This window comes from Carassius gibelio, chromosome B21 (assembly GCF_023724105.1).
Source record: "Carassius gibelio isolate Cgi1373 ecotype wild population from Czech Republic chromosome B21, carGib1.2-hapl.c, whole genome shotgun sequence".
Taxonomy (NCBI): domain Eukaryota; kingdom Metazoa; phylum Chordata; class Actinopteri; order Cypriniformes; family Cyprinidae; genus Carassius; species Carassius gibelio.
Genome location: NC_068416.1, coordinates 27,628,817 through 27,650,682, shown reverse-complemented (window position 1 = coordinate 27,650,682; position 21,866 = coordinate 27,628,817). Strand labels below are relative to the sequence as shown.

The 21,866-nt window shown below is 37.3% G+C and overlaps 2 protein-coding genes across 2 annotated transcripts in view; both read left to right on the top strand.

Moving 5' to 3' along the window:
* The window catches only part of LOC127986304 (apolipoprotein L3-like), a 540,496-nt gene that overhangs the window by 451,768 nt on the left and 66,862 nt on the right, over positions 1-21,866 (top strand). The gene's annotated exons all lie outside the window — the stretch shown is intronic.
* On the top strand, positions 10,002-14,431 carry LOC127985893 (uncharacterized). The gene is made up of 5 exons (XM_052588097.1): positions 10,002-10,251; positions 10,652-10,968; positions 11,420-11,587; positions 12,061-12,156; positions 14,114-14,431. Exons 1-5 carry the CDS (start codon positions 10,002-10,004, stop codon positions 14,429-14,431), a joined length of 1,149 nt encoding a protein of 382 aa, XP_052444057.1.

Here is a 21,866-nt window from a genome sequence, read left to right as displayed (position 1 = left end):
ATGAGTGATATGACCTTTACCGACAGGACCATCATCAACGGCAGTAACAACAATAGGTGGCTCACATTTGATTGTAGGAATGTTCAACTGCTTAACTAAATCTTGATGAATCACATTAGCAGCAGCTCCAGAATCTATTAACGCTGAAAAATGATGGTTTTCATTAACAACTGACAAAATGATGGGAAGTGACAAGCATAAACTGAATTGTAAAGTATTCAACATGTGACTCTCTCGATAACTTGAATAGGGGTTTGCAGCAGGTTTAACAGGACAGTTGGAACAGCGATGTCCTGATTCACCACAGTAGAAACAGAGTTGATTGAGTAATCTTCTTCTCCGCTCATCAGGTGTTAAGTGAGTTTGTCCAATTTGCATGGCTTCAGAGGGAACAGACTGACATGGTGTTTGCGCAGTAATAGTAGGCACATAAGCGAAATTAGACTTGGGACTTGGTTGAGTTCGTAAAAGATTGTCAATCTTGATAGCAAGGGTAACAAACTGGGAGAAGTCGAGGGAGTCATCTTTACATAGTAATTCCGCTTGTAATTTAGCAGACAGACTTGAACGAAAGATGTGCTTCAAAGCAACATCATTAAACCCACTTTGTGCTGCGAGAGTGCGAAACTGGATAGCATAGTCAGAAGCTGGCCTGTTGTCTTGGCGTAACTGAGTTAGTTGAGTTGCTGCATCCATGCCCCCAGCAGGATATTGGAAGACATCACGAATCAATTGCGTGAAATAACTAGACTGCTGGATATGTGTATCATGATCCCAAACAGCAGTAGCCCACTCTAATGCTTTCCCGGTAAGCAAGGTCATGATAAATGAACACTTTGTATGGTCTTGGTGATAAGTTTCAGGTTGGTTAGAGAAACAGATAGAACACTGTCGTAGGAAACCAGTACTGTTGTCAAAAGAGCCATCAAACTTATCAGGTAACGCAAATCTTACTGGGTCAGGTCGTGGGGCAGGGAGAGACCGAATGTACTGTGTCAAATGCTCATTGGTGGCTTGTAGCATCAACAACTGGTGTTGAAAACCGTTCAGCAGATCCTTTTGATACTCGATGATAGAATGGAGTTGAGAGACTTCCGCTGGATCCGCACCAGGCGAAGTATTCTGTAAGGAGGATTTAGGCTGAGTGGATTCCATAAGCGGGTCTTTATTATAGGATCTGAGCATAAAATCCAAACAATATTCACAACTCATGGTCAGGTCACAGGCTTGGGTCAAAACACAGGCAAAACAATCCACTGGCAGACAAATCCAAAACAGTAATCCAAAAACGTGAGTCAAAAGAGCAAAAGCAAAGATCATAACAAGTATCAACAATGGAACAGTGAAATAACGCTTAGTAAGGCAGTGAACTGGCAATACTTCGCAAAATGGCAGTGCAAACAAATGACTTATATACAGGGTGACAGGAAATAAGACAGGAAATTATGTGGCAGGAACAGGAAATGGCAGAGTTCAATATTCAGGTGAAGGCTCCCTCTGGTGGACTGGAGCCTGATCAAACGTTACACACGTGGTAAATATTTCATTTTAAAAAATCTATGTAATACAAACATTTTCGAGAAATAAGTAATTTGAACATTTACATAATTGGTAAGGTAAAAAAATACATTATGTAGCTGTGTGTACAGTAGGGAACATTAGTGCATTTAATTCATTCACCGGACTCAAACATATGCAAGTTTCAAATCCACTGGCTTAGTTAACATTTATAGTATAGTAATAATAGCAGTGTATATCTTATTGCATTTGAAGTCATATTATAAATCCTGTAAAAATATAAAAGGTAATATTTGGATTTCTCCGGTTCTCTGCACTGACGTTTAGCACAACCAGAAGTGTCTTTGCACACACTCGCAAGACTGGAAATCCAAGATGGCGGAGATATGCAACTAGCCCATTCACCTTTCTTATTTTCTGCATGGAGGTGGAAGGTTTATGACCATCAGCCACATGACCAGATGTCCCTCCTTGAAGCCATGGATGCTGGCTGCAGGGACATCACAGTTCATGATTGCCAAAGGTAACATAACAAGGGGTTTTGTCCCAGGTGCATCGCCTTGGATAATATCAGATGTGATGTTGATGAAAACATGTGGCCTAACACTGAAGATCTAACACCTCTCAATGCCTTTTTATCTGGGCTTTTTGCTGTATTTTTTTGTTTTTTTATTTAATTTTATTTTTTAGATTGGTCTTATGAGTTTTGTGGATATTTTGTTCACTGTAAGCAATACTGTAAAACCTTTTCTGTTCTATCATACCATGTTTCTACTGTACCTGCTGCAGTAAACAGTAAAGGGGAAAAAATTAGCTTTTTACTGGAATGATTTTGAATGTGAACACAGTTAATGCATCAGATGGAGAAGCTGCAGTGATATAAGACCACTGTGTAAGCAGAACATTATTACATTTAACTGAACATTATTATATGAATTTCTAGGTCCTTGTGAGCTCCTGATGTTCTTCATCAGTGCATGTATCTAACTGATAAAGATATCAGATGTGTGTTTTATTCCCTCTTAAGATTTCTATATTTTTGACAATGAATTAAAATGGTGTTTTGTAGCTGCTTTAACCCAACCCAAAATGTTAATATTTAATAACTTACTTTTATTCCCAGTCTCTGATCCACACACAGCTGTGAAGAGCTGCTCTCATCAATTACAGAAGATAAGACATGATGTAAGATATAAATAAAGTCCATCAGTTTCAGTAATAAGAGCATGTGTGACTTTATTAACTGATCTTGTTTCTCTTTTATAAAAGCACAGAACATTAAAGTCTCTTCTGCAGCTCCTGACAGCATCTATTCAATTACATTTCAATCATTTAGCAGACGCTTCTCTTCAAGCTACTTTTTTTTTTTTTTTTTTTTTTTGGTGAAACAAATGAGAAACATCAGAATCTATATCATGAGATGAGAACCAAATGTAACATTTTAATTGCAAAGTCTACTTGATGTTTGCTGTAACATATATGCATATATATATTAAAGAGAGATTAAAACTATGTACAATTTACTGTAACAGCACTGAAAACTGAATTATGCTAAAAGTGGATGCAGGAGATGCACAACAAGGCTAAATAGAGTCCTGGAGATGCATTTTGTCATTCAAATGAAATACATTAATATGTTTTTTCTTTGTTAATCTGTATTGCAATCCATTTAAAATGAATTTTCGGCAACAAACTAAATGAAGATCACCTAACAGTACATGACAGAAACAGTAGATGCTTAAAAGTGAAAATAAAAATGAGTTTCAGCTGAAAGAAACAGAAATTAATGTTTTCTAGACAGAAAACAATTTTTTAACACACACACACACACACGCACACACACACACACACACACACACACACACACACACACACATATATATATATATATATATATATATATATATATATATATATATACACACACAGATTTGTTGCTTGTTTAAAGATCCTGTGGTAAATCCAGAGAAGAGTGATGTTTTGAGCAGCATGGCATGAGTAACCTGAAACTGATGACATCAGCAGATCATTCACAACCCAAACACACAGAGAGAGGAGTCATAAAGTCAAAATATGGTACTTTTATAAATGAAGCTTTCACCAACATTAAACAATAACTATTACAGAGCTTAAACTGGACAAACACACTGATGATTCATTTATCATTTTCATAGAAATATTGCAAATGTTTTAGCTGTTGACCAGCAGCTACACAAACTCCTGATGTCTCACACTGAAAAACTAATCAACTTACTGATTATTTAGAAGGAAAATCAAACAAATACATTTCACCATTTCAGTATAACACAACTGGTGTTCATTTGTACATTGATGTACGCTTCAGTTTTCACGATCTAACTCCCACACGATGACTTTCAGAGTAAATCAGAGCATGTTTCTCTGAGATGCTTCAGTCTGAAGTGATTGAGTCACAGACAGTGATGCATTATAGCTCTGAACATCTCATCTACATTAGCATTCAGATAGAAGAAAATCAGATGAAATCAGAAAATGTAGTGATTTCCAGGAGCAACGTTCATTTTGATCAGCCTTCAGATTTGTATGTATTTAAAGATTATTATAGTTCCGTAGATTAATTATAAGAACTAATAAATAAATTATTCATCAAACACCAAAAGCCTATTACTCTGTCCCTTTGTACTTACAAACCTGAGTTCAAAAAAGTTGGGACACTGTACAAATTGTGAATAAAAACAATGCAATGATGTGGAAGTTTCAAACTTCAATATTTTATTCAGAATACAACATAGATGACTCATCAAATGTTTAAACTGAGAAAATTTTAATGGGAAAATAAGTTGATTTTATATTTCATGGCATCAACGCATCTCAAAAAGGTTGGACAAGGCCATGTTTACCACTGTGTGGCATCCCCTCTTCTTTTTATAACAGTCTGCAAACGTCTGGGGACTGAGGAGACAAGCTGCTCAAGTTTAGGAATAGGAATGTTGTCCCATTCTTGTCTAATACAGGCTTTTAGTTGCTGAACTGTCTTAGATCTTCTTTGTCACATCTTCCTATTTATGATGCACCAAATGTTTTCTATGGGTGAAGCATCATACCCGGATTTCAGTACCCCGATCCTTCGTCTACACAGCCATGATGTTGTAATTGATGCTCTATGTGGTCTGGCATTGTCATGTTGGAAAATGCAAGGTCTTCCCTGAAAGAGACGATGTCTGGATTGGAGCATATGTTGTTCTAGAACATGGATATATCTTTCAGCATTGATGGTGCTCATCTTTCCAGATGTGTAAGCTGCCTATGCCACACACACTCATGCAAACCCATACCATCAGAGATGCAGCTTCTGAACTGAGCAACGATAACAACTTGGGTTGTCCTTGTCCTCTTTAGTCCGGATGACACGGCATCCCAGTTTTCCAAAAATAACTTACAATTTTGATTCGTCTGACCACAGAACAGTTTTCCTCTCTGTCACAGTCCATTTTAAATGAGTCTTGGTCCAGAGAAAACACCTTTTCTTCTGGATCATATTTAGATATGGTTTTTTGAGCTATAGAGATTTAGCCGGTAACTGCGAATGGCACGGTGGATTGTGTTCACCGACAATGTTTTCTGGAAGTATTCCTGAGCCCATGTTGTGATCTTCATTACAGTATTGTTCCTGTATGTGATGCAGTGCTGTCTAAGAGCAGAAGATCAAGGGCATCCAGTATGGTTTTCCTGCTTTGACCCTTACACACAGAGATCTGACAAAAAAAACCACTACAGCTCTTTCAAGCCCCAACAAATTATCTTGTGTCAAACCCATAGACTTTATAAAATGGTCAAACCACAACCACACTCATAATGCAATTACTTCTGCTCCGACAACACCCACCAGGCTGGTGTTTTGCTGTACATGTAACCAGTAACAAACTGCTTTCTTTCTCTCAGTTGTAAGAATGTGGGAGAGACCTGCTGCAGTGACAACATATCATTGTGAAAGTATGTGAGTATCAGAGAACAGACCTCTGAGCAACATCACTATATTCTTTCTGTTAGATGTTTGTTTTAATGCCATACTTGTACTTGTACAGTTTAAGGGGAGGTGAAAGAGCAAATGTTGGCAGATATTTTTGACAATCATCAATCACTTCTCTCATAAGACATTCTCCAGATTCAATATTTCTGCAGATCTAGATCTGGATGATGGACAGGATCCAGATGTATTGACTGTGAACACGACGAAATAATCTAAATATTAATAAATTAATAAATAATTTAATATGATATTTGTGATTTCTAGTCTGATAAATCCTTGTTTAGCTGTAGATATGAACCTAACAATGGAGCATTGGATTAATAAACTTTATGAGGTCTTTATGAGGCAAAGGCCAAAGAGATCTAGAATATACAGCACAGACTTACTGTGCAAAGAAATCTTACAATTAATAAATCAAAGGCTCAAAAGAAGTACACATATCTCACATTCATGAATTTATCATGATAATGCTTCAAATTCAAACTTTTGGTGTATTTTTGTACATTTTAAAAAGCATTTCAATATGTGTTTGTGTTTTATTATTACTATTATTATTGCAGTATGGCTGCAAACATATTCATGAGAAAAAAAGTGTGTTATCTAATCTGTTTGTGTGTGTGTGTGTGTGTGTGTGTGTGTGTGTGTGTGTGTGTGTGTATGCGTGCGTGCGTGTGTGTGTGTGTGTGTGTGTGTCTGACTTAGTCTGACAACAACTATTTCTCATTTCCTCTTTTCAGACTATCCTGCACTGAACACTTTTTCAAAACCCAGAACACATTGAAGGGGGCGGAGTCTTTCTAGCAAAGCACTGACTGACGAGTGACGACACACTAATGCTTCTAGCATCTTGACGAAACTCTGCTGCATGAGATCTTCACTGTGCATCTTTATTTCTCATATTCATATTCTGGATATTTCTACATCTCCTTTCATCACAGGTCAGATTCTTTAACATGATACTTTAACATACACTGTAATCCCAAACAGTTGTACTAGCTCATAACTAATAAGGTCATAACAGTCAAATGTCGTTATGCAGTTGACCAAACTATAAAGTTTTGAGCTCTGTTGAGATTTGTGTCACTTTAATTGAATAGGGCTCAGTATTTTAGAGTGAATTTGTGTGGAACGCTCAAAAAGTTTAGGAACCATGTAGTAGCGTCATGACGTTATCGACGTCATGATGTATTGGTGGGTGGGTCTTATCGCTCCCTCAGGAAAGCTGAGTCAGCCATCTTGAATTTGCCTTGATGCGGGTGAAGTTTTGGCAAGCCCATGTGGATGTGGAACACAGTTTAATTTGTTTTTAATTGTTTATATCTGTTTGGAATGCGTACTTTTATCCCCCCGCTTCAAACCACCACCACCTCAGTTATTATGCTCTCATTTTCTTAAGCGCTGTCTTATCATCAGCCCTGATTTGGTAAGTAACTCTAACATTTTTTTTAATATATATATATTATATATAAAATAATTACAAATCCAAGTAATTGTAATTTTAGAAGTTGTTAGAAGTTGCACATTTTAACTTAAAAAAAAGGAATAGCCAAAAGTGCAAACCAGGGCTGAAATGGTTTGGACTTTAATTTAAAATATTGAAATTGCAGGCTGAAGTTGGCCCAATGGAGTGGAAGTGCAAGTTGTGTTCTGCAACTGCAAATACCCGGGGACAATTATTTTGGCACTATACTTTACTGCATAGCCAATATTCAAGAGTGTCCTCCCTGCCATGTCTCTATGACAGTTGCATTTGTACTTTTCCATCATTTGAAGCGATGAAAGCTCATCTGTCAAGATCTCATAAGGATTCATGTAGAGTAGATGCAACTGAAGGAGTGTGTGTTTTTTTTACGTGTCCTTTGTGTAACTTCAAGCAGCCCTTTATTGAGGAAATTCTATTTGGTCACTTGAGAAGTCATTTACGAAGTCATGAGATGGTAGCATGCCCATTCAAGAACTGTAATTACAGAACGAATAGCTACTCGGCGTTTAATGCACACAAAAGTAGAAAACATGGTGGTGATTCAGACTTTGGTGAATGTGTTGTATTGGCAGACAGTGCTAGTGCCTTAGTTGTAGTTGCAGCAGAAAGTCTTGGGGAACCTGCTGAAAGTCACAGTGCAGGGTCTGTGGACACATTTGATCTCTATGAGGTAAACAGTCAGTGTGACACAGACACTTTAAGAGCTCAGTTGAACCATAATTTGGCATCATTATTCTTGAAGATGCAATCTATTCTTCATGTATCTGACATGGCATCTCAGGAAATAGTGGAACAATTGACTCAAATATTTTCCTTGTCCCAACCGATACTCAAACATGACATTAGAGAGGTCTTACAGAATCATGACATCACTGTCAGTGAAACACTTCTAAATGAGGTTGTCAGTACTGTTATGGACAGTAATGTTATTGTCAGTGCCACAGCTAAGGGGAAGCAGTTATCCTCAACTAAGAGAAGGAAAACCTTCATCGAACATAATTACCCTGTGGTAAAGCCTGTACAGTATCTGCTACAGCCAGGACACACCGCAGTGTATGTTCCCATTCTTGAGATGATACAAAAAATCTTCAATCATACAGATATTCTGGACAAAATTAAAGAAACAAAAGTGGCACTAAACACTCATTATGAAAGCCACCAAGATGGTTTGTACTTCAAAGAGAACACATTCTTGTCTTCAGATGAGTTAAAGATAACACTCATTTTGTACATTGATGATTTGGAAATCGCCAATCCACTTGGAACATCACGCAAAATACACAAAATCTGTTCAGTATACTGGACGCTTGCTGATCTTCCCATAAAATACCGATCAGCCATGCATGTAATACAGCTTGCAGCTTTATGTAAAGTGGATGACATAAAGAAATTTGGCTATGAAAAAGCACATGGTCGAGAGACCTCTGTACCCTTGAACAAGATGGGGTATTCATTGAGTCTATTGGTAAGGTACTTCAAGGAACAGTCATGTGTGTGGTGTCTGACAATCTTGCAGCCCATGATTTGGCAGGCTTTTCAAAGTCTTTTAGAGCAGAATATTTTTGCAGATTCTGCACAGCAACACAAGCTAAACTTCAGACTCATGAAGTTGCAAGTGGCGAGTTCAGTCTTAGGACAAAAGACAGCCATAATAGTGATGTGCATGCTGTAATGCATGGGGATAGTCAGAGTCAGAATGGTGTTCAGGCAGATTGTGTCCTGAGCCAGTATCTTGAGCATTTTCATACTGTCACAGGCTTTCCACCTTATGTCCTCCACGATCTTTTTGAGGGCATTGTGCCCGTAGAGCTCGCCCTGTGTATCGGTGAGATGATCCATCGTAAATACTTTACCCTTGAATATTTGAATGAGAGAATTCTATCGTTTCCATACCAGCACACCTCATAAAATACCACAGAACTTATCTGTAAAGAAAAGCATAGGTGGTAATGGCCATGAAAATGCGACATTGCTTAGACTGCTCCCTTTGATTATTGGGAATGCAGTTCCTGAAGAGGATGGAGCATGGACTGTGCTAATGGACTTAAAAGAGGTAGTAGAGTTATTGCTGTGCTCAGAATTCACAGAGGAGTCCATCCAGTATTTACAGTCCAAGATACAGGATCATAGAGAGATGCTGAAAGAAGCCTTTCCTGATTTCAAACTCCGTCCTAAGCATCACTACATTGAACACTATCCTGACCTTATACGCCACTTTGGGCCCCTTGTAAACTTGTGGACAATGAGGTTTGAGGGTAAACACAGTTTTTTCAAGAGAGTTGTACACGACACACAAAACTTTAAAAATGTGTTGAAAACACTTGCAGACAGGCATCTATACATGGTTGCATACCATCTCAGTGCCTCAGGATTCTTCAAACCTCACCAGCAGACATCAAATGTCTCTTCTGTACTGGTATCAATGCTTCCAAATTATGCCAAGACATACATTGAACAAATAACAGCGAGCAATGTTATTTACAGCACATCAAAGGTCTGCATTGATGGAACTGATTATGGTGTAGGAATGTTTTTGTCTGTGGGACAAGAGGGAGGACTGCCTAATTACTGTAGAATTGAACAGGTTCTCCTGGTTAATAGTAGTGTTGTCTTTCTTTGCCAAGAGCACACATCACACTACATTGAACACCTGAGATCTTATGAACTTTTCCCAAACAATATGGCTGTTCACTCCCCATCAGAGCTAAATGACAAAACACCTCTCTGTGCTTACAACATTGATGGACGATTGCTCCTGACACCCAAACGTTTCATATTATTGAACTGAAGATTGGTTGAAGCAGGTAAACTGCAACATTCTCTTGGAGCTGTGCGGACCAGTGGCTCCATGTATTAACTGCCCCACTACAGCAGCTGGGCTTCCATACATCCCTTCGTTCAAGTGGTGTCCCTGTATTTGTGTTGACCAGACATGTGTGTCACCTTCACTCTCCATGAAAATTTCAGTGTTTTTGTCTTAGGAACCAAAAGATGGCTGCTGCCCAGAAGCATGTGCTGCGTGTGTATGTTGCACGAGACACCGCCTTGAAGCTTACTCTACTCGAGCGACCAAAGTCAGTGGAGGAGCTGAAAGAAATAATGCAAGAGAGGTTCAAGCCGACACTGGATGGGGACTTTAGCCTGCACTATGAGGATCCGGACTTTGATGGTGATCTTTGTCTTCTTGTGGACATCCAGGAGTTACCAGAGAAGGGCACATTGAGAGTCATCAGGCCTGAAGGTGACACCTCATCTACTGCATCTTCTGACACAGACTTACTCCCATGTGTATCTGCGTTACAGCGCCAAAAGAGTTGGCCTGATCACTTTGTTGTTCCTGGTTTTGATTATGGAATGGAGCATATACTAGAAGGAGGAAATCGTGTTTATGAAGAATCAGGAAAACTGCTGAAGTTAAAGAGGTCACAGAAGAGTGAAATCCTTAAAAAAATGGCAGAAATGATCTACAGTTTTAAACCATACCCACATGAAAAGGAATTGGCAATTGCTGCTAAAGCTTTGATTACAGCTCATCCATGTCTCAGAATGACGGCTGGTGAAGACGCAGAGTTGGGATGGAAACGTCACATAGGGTACAAGGTTGCGTCTTACAATAACAATCTGGCAAGTTGGGGTTGCAGAAGTAGCCATCAACACAGGGAGGCGGAGCCGAAACAACCCCAACAATGATCACCCCCATCAAAATATAAAGAAAGCTCGAAAAGCTGAGGTCAACTACATCATCAACCTACCAAAGGATCAAACCCCAGCCACTCTGGAAACAATGAGAGAAGAAATCATACATGAAGTCGAAAAGACTGAGAGAAACCATTTAGTCATAGGCAAGCTCATGAACACAACCTATGCCCTTCGTCGCCAAGAAATCGTTGGAGCTCTTGTAGCTCCACGGGTGAGAGACGTCGTGGATAGATGGCCAGCCCTACTTATGGAGTCACAGGTAAAAAAAAAAAAAAAGATTCTTTCTACATCATTTTACGGTTCTCCCTGTTGAGAGCAATTAATCAACATGACTCTTTAGCATTTCCACTTTGAACATGATTGATTTTTCCAATATTTAAATGACTGTTTTTAAAAATCTAAATTTTCAATAAATTCCCCAAAAAGCAAATGTAAAAGTTGACAACACATCATGCTGTGACAAATTTTTCCCATTCACAGTAAACCAAGTATACAGAGGTTTATTAGATTAATTTCCTTTAGATAACATTTTACTGCCTGTTTTAAATGAATGACAATTAACTTTCTATTTTGACCTTGGTTCTGACTCATCTCTAATAGAATTACCCTTGGTTTTGCTACCTGTCAACAGAAAACTTCTTTAAAATACATTCACAATTCTGTTCCTAATTTATCTTTGTGCATTTCTGTGTAATTCTGTCCGTGTACAGGTGTTTGCAGAGTTCCACCGAATCAACAATGTTAACCTGCGCAATCAATTCTACAAGGAGCTGGACAGACACACGCCTAAACTCATTACCTTGTTCAGAGACAAGGCCACCAAGACTGGCAAGATAGCGGAGGAGCTAGCCAGGCTCATGATGATTTATGACCTTCAGGTGAATTTTTAACTTTGCATGATTCAGAAACAGATTATTAACAGATTGTTTGCAGACAACTGTAAGAAGCCATCGTGTTAATTGCCCCGACTCGAATTGTGAGGTTAAGTGATTATGCCATGAACACAACATTGTCATCTCATAGGAGATAGACGTCTTGACAAGATGTTTTCTATCAGAAAGAGTAACCTTAAAAAGATACCTTTTCAGCTTCAATTTCAAGAAGTCCAAATAACTACTGTTTATGTGAAATTTGATTTACAATTTGACGTTTTTTCCTTTGAGTTAAAGTATTTACAATAGAAAGTTTTAATTTTAAAAATGTTTTACTGAAGAAATGATGACTCAAATACTAAATCTACCATCTATAACAACGACCACCACCAGAATATGGAGCTATTTAACACTTTGATAAAGTGTTTGCTCTGCATTTGTGTAATTACTATTGTAATGGATATTTTTTGTACATCTAGGAACAACGTAATGTAAATATAAGACGGGCACTCGTCCTTCGTGCTCTTCCTGTGTACCTGCGTGAAGATGCCTTCAAGTTCTTCAGGACCTGTAATGTAAGTGTACTGGCCTAACTATCAATCCCTTTGCTTAGCTATTCAATCAGCTTGAACTGAAGCACTAAACATATATACATATTGAAGCTTAAACACATGACATCACTCAAAGAACTCTAGGAGAACAAGGGGGGTATTCCAGAAAGCTAGTGAAAACTCAGAGTGAACTCTGATATGAGGGAAACAGAGTTATCCATTCCAGAGAGAAACCCTAACCCAGGAACAGCTGCTCTGCCTCTGTTCCATGTGGTGGAGGTGAAGACCACTTCATGTTCATCTACTCAGGAGGATGTTAGGACACAGATTGTAATGGTGCCCATTAGCTGAGTCTGTTTCATGCATGTTATTGTATACATGAACGATTTTTGTTTTGTTTTTTGATTATTATTGTTTTTATCGTCATGTATTTTGTATGCATATTGTGTCTCATTTACTCTGTGTATATCTGATCTGGGAATGAAGATCGATAACGTGATGCGGAGGAGAAAGTATGAGGTGGAACATGTTAATGATGTGTGGACTCGGATGTATATAAGGGGAACGCAAAACGGAGGGAAGGAGGAAAAAAAAACAGTTCCGCTTATGCCCGGCGAAGCAAGACCTGCGTTCACTTAATCGGAAGTCGGAACGATGGGCCCGGTGGTGGACTTTTGGTCCGAGCACGATATTTTCCACGAGTGATTTGCGCGGTCGCAAAATGCCTGTGTGGTAAGCAGCGGGGGTTTAAATGTGTGAACCGCTGTGTTCTGCTTCTAATCGCTGTGGAGTCAAACGGCCGCAAAATGAACGTGTTTTAAAGTGGTCTGAATTGGAAGGGACTGGAAAAAACGGACTTGGTGAATTGTTCTAATGGACTCTGAAGGCTATTATGGTGTTGAATTTCCTTGTCGATTATGCAATGTAATTTGTAATTGTTTTAAAGGTACGGGGTTATGTGCAATGTAAGTTAGGTGGGGGTACAATGAAAAAGGGTGTTTAGAAGATGAGAAATGAGGTCAATACACGCACTTTAAGCAATTTATGAAGTATGATGTGTTTTTTTTTTTTTTTTTTTTTTGGTTTTTCTTTTTGATTTGATCAAAATGATATCTGCAGTCACAAATGGATCCAACTTATGCCCTTGAAGCGTACTGTAAAATCCCTTATTGTAATTGTTGATGAAGAGTAAGTGGATTGTTACAAGATGTGTTAAACAGCATCTGTTGGTGATAAAAGCTACAAGTTAAATTATCCACTAAATAAACTTTTACTTTAATATGTGAAATAAAAACAAAGTGAGGAGCCATTGCGAGACTGTTTTTATATTTCATTTTCAACTGATTTGAATTAAATAAAATAGCCTTAAATAAAACATTGAACAACATTCAACCACTTCCTCAAAGGCTAATATAAAATTAAGTGATGTTAAATTCAAAATATAAAGAAGAGCGCATCTAAAACTCTGTCAGTGATTTTTATTATGGCCGCAGTCAGAAAATGTCACCGTACGGGAGCTCCATTGATGATGAGTTTTTACTAGTCGTCAGTCACGAGCTCAACTCTGAGTTAACATACTCCGAGTCGACTTACCTAACTCAGATCAGCTGTTCTGGAACTGAAAACTCAGTTTCACTTCACAGGGTAAGTTAACTCAAGAGTTCACGGTTAGGCTCAGTTTGTTGAACGTCCTTTCTGGAATATCCCCCAGGACCTGTTTTACTTGAGTTGTTATTCTGCAAACTGATGTGTAGAAATTACATAAATGAAAAGGTAAGTGTAAATCATTCCACTAAACAAAAAGTATGCTAACAGATAGGTGTGAAACTAACATAAGATATAAGCCTATGTAAAGAAAATAGTTTAAACATGTAGCTTAGTTGCAGTCTAAGTGCAAAGTGACAGTAATGTCTAGACATCATTACCATGATTTGTATCCTTGAGGATCTGAACTCATTCATGTATTATTTGTGTTTTATAGTCAGCAGATTGTCCAGACCTCACTGACACTCCGGTGGCTCTCTTGACAGTCGTCACGGATGACACTATTGATGCGGCCCTCTTCAGCCCTGAGAGCATCTGTATCGTCGTGGAGGATGAAATGCTTGTGAGTGGTCCCACGACTCTGGCTGACTCATTTCTCCTGCTCTTTGGGTATGTCTATGCACTAGACCTACAGTACCCAAAGAATCTTGAACTTACATTCACATTTATCCAAACAGTTGTGATGTGTCTTGAGGACAACAAACCACTGAAAGGGCATCTACTGATGCTGAAGAATGATTTGTTTAATGAGTGAATCACTCAGGATGGAGCCTTTTTACAAATGTAATAATTTGCCTGTTCTACCTCAGATTTAAGATCTGACACTGTTTGCCTGTTCTACCTCAGATTTAAGATCTGACACAGTTTGCCTCTTCTACCTCAGATTTAAGATCTGACAGTTTTCCTCTTCTACCTCAGATTTAAGATCTGACACTGTTTGCCTCTTCTACCTCAGATTTAAGATCTGACAGTTTTCCTCTTCTACCTCAGATTTAAGATCTGACACTGTTTGCCTCTTCTACCTCAGATTTAAGATCTGACAGTTTGCCTCTTCCACCTCAGATTTAAGATCTGCCACTGTTTGCCTGTTCTACCTCAGATTTAAGATCTGACAGTTTGCCTCTTCTACCTCAGATTTAAGATCTGACACTGTTTGCCTGTTCTACCTCAGATTTAAGATCTGACAGTTTGCCTCTTCTACCTCAGATTTAAGATCTGACAGTTTGCCTCTTCTACCTCAGATTTAAGATCTGACACCGTTTGCCTCTTCTACCTCAGATTTAAGATCTGACAGTTTTCCTCTTCTACCTCAGATTTAAGATCTGACACCGTTTGCCTCTTCTACCTCAGATTTAAGATCTGACAGTTTGCCTCTTCTACCTCAGATTTAAGATCTGACACTGTTTGCCTCTTCTACCTCAGATTTAAGATCTGACACTGTTTGCCTCTTCTACCTCAGATTTAAGATCTGACACTGTTTGCCTGTTCTACCTCAGATTTAAGATCTGACAGTTTGCCTGTTCTACCTCAGATTTAAGATTTGACAGTTTGCCTCTTCTACCTCAGATTTAAGATCTGACAGTTTGCCTCTTCTACCTCAGATTTAAGATCTGACACTGTTTGCCTCTTCTACCTCAGATTTAAGATCTGACACTGTTTGCCTCTTCTACCTCAGATTTAAGATCTGACAGTTTGCCTCTTCTACCTCAGATTTAAGATCTGACACCGTTTGCCTCTTCTACCTCAGATTTAAGATCTGACAGTTTGCCTCTTCTACCTCAGATTTAAGATCTGACAGTTTGCCTCTTCCACCTCAGATTTAAGATCTGACACTGTTTGCCTGTTCTACCTCAGATTTAAGATCTGACACTGTTTGCCTGTTCTACCTCTGATTTAAGATCTGACACTGTTTGCCTGTTCTACCTCAGATTTAAGATCTGACAGTTTGCCTCTTCTACCTCAGATTTAAGATCTGACACTGTTTGCCTGTTCTACCTCAGATTTAAGATCTGACAGTTTGCCTCTTCTACCTCAGATTTAAGATCTGACAGTTTGCCTCTTCTACCTCAGATTTAAGATCTGACAGTTTGCCTCTTCTACCTCAGATTTAAGATCTGACACCGTTTGCCTCTTCTACCTCAGATTTAAGATCTGACACCGTTTGCCTCTTCTACCTCAGATTTAAGATCTGACACCGTTTGCCTCTTCTACCTCAGATTTAAGATCTGACACCGTTTGCCTCTTCTACCTCAGATTTAAGATCTCACAGTTTGCCTCTTCTACCTCAGATTTAAGATCTGACACTGTTTGCCTCTTCTACCTCAGATTTAAGATCTGACACTGTTTGCCTCTTCTACCTCTGATTTAAGATTTGACAGTTTGCCTCTTCTACCTCAGATTTAAGATCTGACAGTTTGCCTCTTCTACCTCAGATTTAAGATCTGACACTGTTTGCCCTCCTCTTTTTTTAATTTCACAAGCACTTTTTGACTCCTGCTCCTTTGATTTGTGCCTTTCAAAAAGTGCATTGTATTAAATAAAAAAAGTTGTTAAATTGCCACTGTGGTGTCACTTTCATGGTTTCTAACATTATTAGCTGATTTTGTAGTGGGCCGACATCAGTATTTCAGTTTAGAATTAATTTTGAGTGCATCACCCACATTAAGAGTTAAAATTTATTTGATTTAAGATTTAAGATCTGACAGTTTGCCTCTTCTACCTCAGATTTAAGATCTGACACTGTTTGCCTCTTCTACCTCAGATTTAAGATCTGACACTGTTTGCCTCTTCTACCTCAGATTTAAGATCTGACAGTTTGCCTCTTCTACCTCAGATTTAAGATCTGACACCGTTTGCCTCTTCTACCTCAGATTTAAGATCTGACAGTTTGCCTCTTCTACCTCAGATTTAAGATCTGACAGTTTGCCTCTTCCACCTCAGATTTAAGATCTGACACTGTTTGCCTGTTCTACCTCAGATTTAAGATCTGACACTGTTTGCCTGTTCTACCTCTGATTTAAGATCTGACACTGTTTGCCTGTTCTACCTCAGATTTAAGATCTGACAGTTTGCCTCTTCTACCTCAGATTTAAGATCTGACACTGTTTGCCTCTTCTACCTCAGATTTAAGATCTGACACTGTTTGCCTCTTCTACCTCTGATTTAAGATTTGACAGTTTGCCTCTTCTACCTCAGATTTAAGATCTGACAGTTTGCCTCTTCTACCTCAGATTTAAGATCTGACACTGTTTGCCCTCCTCTTTTTTTAATTTCACAAGCACTTTTTGACTCCTGCTCCTTTGATTTGTGCCTTTCAAAAAGTGCATTGTATTAAATAAAAAAAGTTGTTAAATTGCCACTGTGGTGTCACTTTCATGGTTTCTAACATTATTAGCTGATTTTGTAGTGGGCCGACATCAGTATTTCAGTTTAGAATTAATTTTGAGTGCATCACCCACATTAAGAGTTAAAATTTATTTGATTTAAGATTTAAGATCTGACAGTTTGCCTCTTCTACCTCAGATTTAAGATCTGACACTGTTTGCCTCTTCTACCTCAGATTTAAGATCTGACACTGTTTGCCTCTTCTACCTCAGATTTAAGATCTGACAGTTTGCCTCTTCTACCTCAGATTTAAGATCTGACACCGTTTGCCTCTTCTACCTCAGATTTAAGATCTGACAGTTTGCCTCTTCTACCTCAGATTTAAGATCTGACAGTTTGCCTCTTCCACCTCAGATTTAAGATCTGACACTGTTTGCCTGTTCTACCTCAGATTTAAGATCTGACACTGTTTGCCTGTTCTACCTCTGATTTAAGATCTGACACTGTTTGCCTGTTCTACCTCAGATTTAAGATCTGACAGTTTGCCTCTCCTACCTCAGATTTAAGATCTGACACTGTTTGCCTCTTCTACCTCAGATTTAAGATCTGACACTGTTTGCCTCTTCTACCTCTGATTTAAGATTTGACAGTTTGCCTCTTCTACCTCAGATTTAAGATCTGACAGTTTGCCTCTTCTACCTCAGATTTAAGATCTGACACTGTTTGCCCTCCTCTTTTTTTAATTTCACAAGCACTTTTTGACTCCTGCTCCTTTGATTTGTGCCTTTCAAAAAGTGCATTGTATTAAATAAAAAAAGTTGTTAAATTGCCACTGTGGTGTCACTTTCATGGTTTCTAACATTATTAGCTGATTTTGTAGTGGGCCGACATCAGTATTTCAGTTTAGAATTAATTTTGAGTGCATCACCCACATTAAGAGTTAAAATTTATTGAAAATTTTGAATGTATTTCCCAAATTATATGAGTTGGATAATATTGAAAATTGAGTGTATTTCCCACATTATATGAGTTGAAAAATAGTGAAAAATTTGAGTGTATTTCCCACATTATATGAGTTGAAAAATATTGAAAAATGTGAGTGTATTTCCCACATTTATATGAGTTGAAAAATAGTGAATTTTTTTAGTGAATTACTCCCTAATTATAAATTGAGAAATATCAATATTTATAAGATAACATTGAGATAATTTAAGGCAACTGGAAATGTAATTTTTATTTTATGTAAACCTAAAACATTTAAAAACATCACTTAAATGTTTTTGTGTAATCTGTTACTAAATATTTTTTTTGAGTTCTGTGAACTTATTAGGGTTTACAGTGTAGAAATCATGCAAAACAACTTTATGTCTACATGATTTTAGTCACCGAACATAGTACACAAAGAAAAACTTCCTCTTGAATTGTAGTTGTAATCCACCAATCAGTGCTTTTGTTCTTTTGTTGCTAGGCAGAATTTCTCCCATGGCCAATCACATCAAAGGAAGAACAGAGTGACGTTGAGTTTTTCGAAAGGATTACTCGTGATTTTGAGCTCACAACACTTGAAATCTTAAGTTTATGCATTTTGAAGGTAAATTAGTTAAATTAACTCATATTTTTAAGTGACAGGGCCAAAATGCAAAATTTTAAGTAATGTTTAGTCAACATTACTTGATTTTTTAAGTTAAGGCAACATTAGGGTTTACAGTGCAAAAGACCAATGGGCCATCCAGAATTTTACCAGTGACAGATGCAAAAGCAAATATTTGTTATTGGAAGGGGGTTCATCAGAGCAAGAGGAATGGGTGACTGTCATGTGTGAGGGTACACTGACATGGAGGCATTACATGTCATTATTGTACAGAGACATATACTGCCATCAAGATTACATCTTTCAAGAGAAGTCCATGGTTATTAGACAAAGACAACGTCAGCTCTCATTCTGTCCTTCTCTCATTCATGTGCTACAACAGCATGGTTTCGTAGAGACAGAGTGAATGTTCTAGATCAGTCCAGATCTGTCTCTTATATTGAACATCATGAACCCTAACCCATGAAAAGGACATCCAGGCAATGATGACCACAGACTGATGAGCAGCTGAAGTATTGTAAAAAAAACTATTAGTATCTTCAATTTACAAAAAAATAAACATTGTAATTTAAAAGAGTTGCTGGGACACAGTGTTAAACATGTCTCTGTCCCAGTTATCTTATATTTACAGATTACCAATTTTTGGTCAGTGAAAACATTGAAAATCTTTTCTTTGCACTTTTGCCAATCAAATAAACAATAGAATTACGATTTTATTATAAGATCTTGATTTTATTGCATTTTAAAAATCTTTTTCTGATTTGGGGTTGTATTTAATCCTATCTTGATGTTTTATGTCTTATTGATGTCTATAAAAGTTAAAGTAAAGATAAATATAAGATTCAAAGATTTATATGTGCTGTAATTATATAAAACTATACTGTCAGCGCACCATAGTTATGCAAATGAAATAGATCGCGTTGGTTCAATTCATGAGGAATTAAAACTTCTCGAAGCACATTTGGGTTAAAATCAATCCCATGTCGCCATCTAGTGGACAACATTAACATCACAGCCTTAGCGTCCCGAATAGAATGTTTCAGCTAGTTGTTAAGTGTGTCCCTGGCTATAGAGGCAGAATATACAGTTTGCTAATGTAGAATATACAGTTTGTACAGAGTAAAAACATTACGCCTATAAAATATCCCCACAATTCACAAAAACAAACCACTACCCTTATCCAGAGTTGGTAGAACTGCCAAATCTGCTTGGAACACAATATGATAACATGCTGAAATTTCTAAACTTATTCTGCCTCTGCACGTCAGAAGTAGCCACTTTTCAACTAATCCAAGAGTGTTTTTTTCTCGTAACAAATAGGGGATTTTCCTCAACCCACTAATATAACTTAATGCCTCAGTTTATCAGAAACAATTTGAAATCACTAAATTAAGTACATTGCTTTCAGTGTACAAGAACTGTATGGAAAATGTTAATATTAAAAGTAACTAGTAACTAAAGTAAATAAACTGAAAGAACGAGCAAACCTATAAAGCTTTTTATGCTTCTAAAAAGATTTTTATGAATGCTTGAAAATGGGACATGATGTAAAGTTCTTAGGCACTTAGATGCTTGGGGTTGATTTTTGGCTTTAGTTTTCTCCAAAACTATACAGTAGAAATATTTGAAACTTAATACAGTAATGGTCAGATTGACTGTAAACAGAAATAAACTGAAAGAACGAGCAAACCTATAGAGCAAAGATTTGTATTAGTGCTTGAAAATAGTAAATAATGTAAAGTGCTTATACACTTAGATGCTTGGGGTTGATTTTGGCTTTAGTTTTCTCCAAAACTATACAGTAGAAATATTTTAAACTTAATACAGTAATTGTCAGATTGACTGTAAACAGAAATAAACTTAAAGAAAAGATTTTTATGAGTGCTTGAAAATGGGACATGATGTACTGTACTATTGTGCTGGACTTTAAACTTCGGTTTCAACAAGGACTTTTATTTTTATACTTATTTTGGGGTTTTCCAATGGTTTCCTGTTTTAAAAAGGAAGTAGGCCATATTCCTTCAGTGGTTTAGTTGTGCAAGGTACTCCATGTGGTTGCAGACATCCATCTTCATCTCGTTTATCAAAGCCTTTTGAAATGCAATATCTGTAAGTGACTGTTTGATTTTGTTAAGTGAGCACTGAGTTTTTCTTGTGCTATGCAATGTAGCATTTAATTCAGCATGTTTGTTATCTTTTTCTACTCAAGCTTGCAAAGTATTAATCTATCCTGTTGATTCAACTGTATTGTTGTTGGTTCTTTGCCTTGTGTGTTTGTGAATGCTCATTTATTTAATGATTTATCTATTTTTGTGAAATTCATGTTTGTGTATTTTTCTTTTTGTAGTTTCACACTTTTCATGATTAAACTTCATAAATTGCACCTTCGTGGAGTTTATTGTGGAAGTGTTTAGCGGCTGGATAACTGGATCCATTAAAACAGTGAGGCCAGTGACAACTATGCACTTAGATTCTTGGGGTGAATTTGGCTTTAGTTTTCTCCAAAACTATACAGTAGAATTATTTAAAAAATAATACAATAATGGTCAGATTGACTGTAAACAGAAATAAACTGAAAAAAACGAGCAAACCTATAAAGCAAAGATTTGACATGATGGGACATGATGTGAAGTGATTATGCACTTAGATGCTTGGTGGTTGATTTTGTCTTTAGTTTTATCCAAAACTATACAGTAGAAATATTTGAAACTTAATACAGTAATGGTCAGATTGACTGTAAACAGAAATAAACTGAAAGGACGAGCAAACCTATAAAGCAAAGATTTTTTATGAGTGTTTGAAAATTGGATATGGTGTAAAAGTGCTTTTGCGCTTATATTCTTGGGGTTTAATTTGGCTTTCGTTTTCTCCAAAACTATACAGTAGAATTATTTAAAAATGAGTACAGTAATGGTCAGATTGACTGTAAACAGAAATAAACTGAAAGAACGAGCAAACCTATAGAGCAAAGATTTTTTTTATGAATGTTTGAAAATGGGTAATGGTACAACCGGTAGAATAAACTTTGATTTTGCCAATGATTTTTTCCAAAACTATACAGTAAAAATAATGAAAATTTACGCAGTAATGGTCAGAGTGACTGCGATTAGGAATCAAGTGAAAGAATGAGCAAACCTATAAAGCAAAGATTTTTATTAATGTTTGAAAATGGGACATGGTGTAAAAAAGCTTATGCGATTAGATTCTTGGGGTTGAATTTGGCTTTAGTTTTCTCCAAAACTATACAGTAGAAATATTTGAAAATAAATACATC

What these genes read in the sequence shown, in the direction of transcription:
- LOC127985893 (XM_052588097.1), top strand. Translation starts at nt 10,002, where the DNA reads ATGGCTGCTGCCCAGAAGCATGTGCTGCGTGTGTATGTTGCACGAGAC. An exon ending in CCCTACTTATGGAGTCACAG is followed by an intron (nt 10,969 to 11,419) that starts GTAAAAAAAAAA and finishes GTCCGTGTACAG; the next exon opens with GTGTTTGCAGAGTTCCACCG. An exon ending in AGTTCTTCAGGACCTGTAAT is followed by an intron (nt 12,157 to 14,113) that starts GTAAGTGTACTG and finishes TGTGTTTTATAG; the next exon opens with TCAGCAGATTGTCCAGACCT.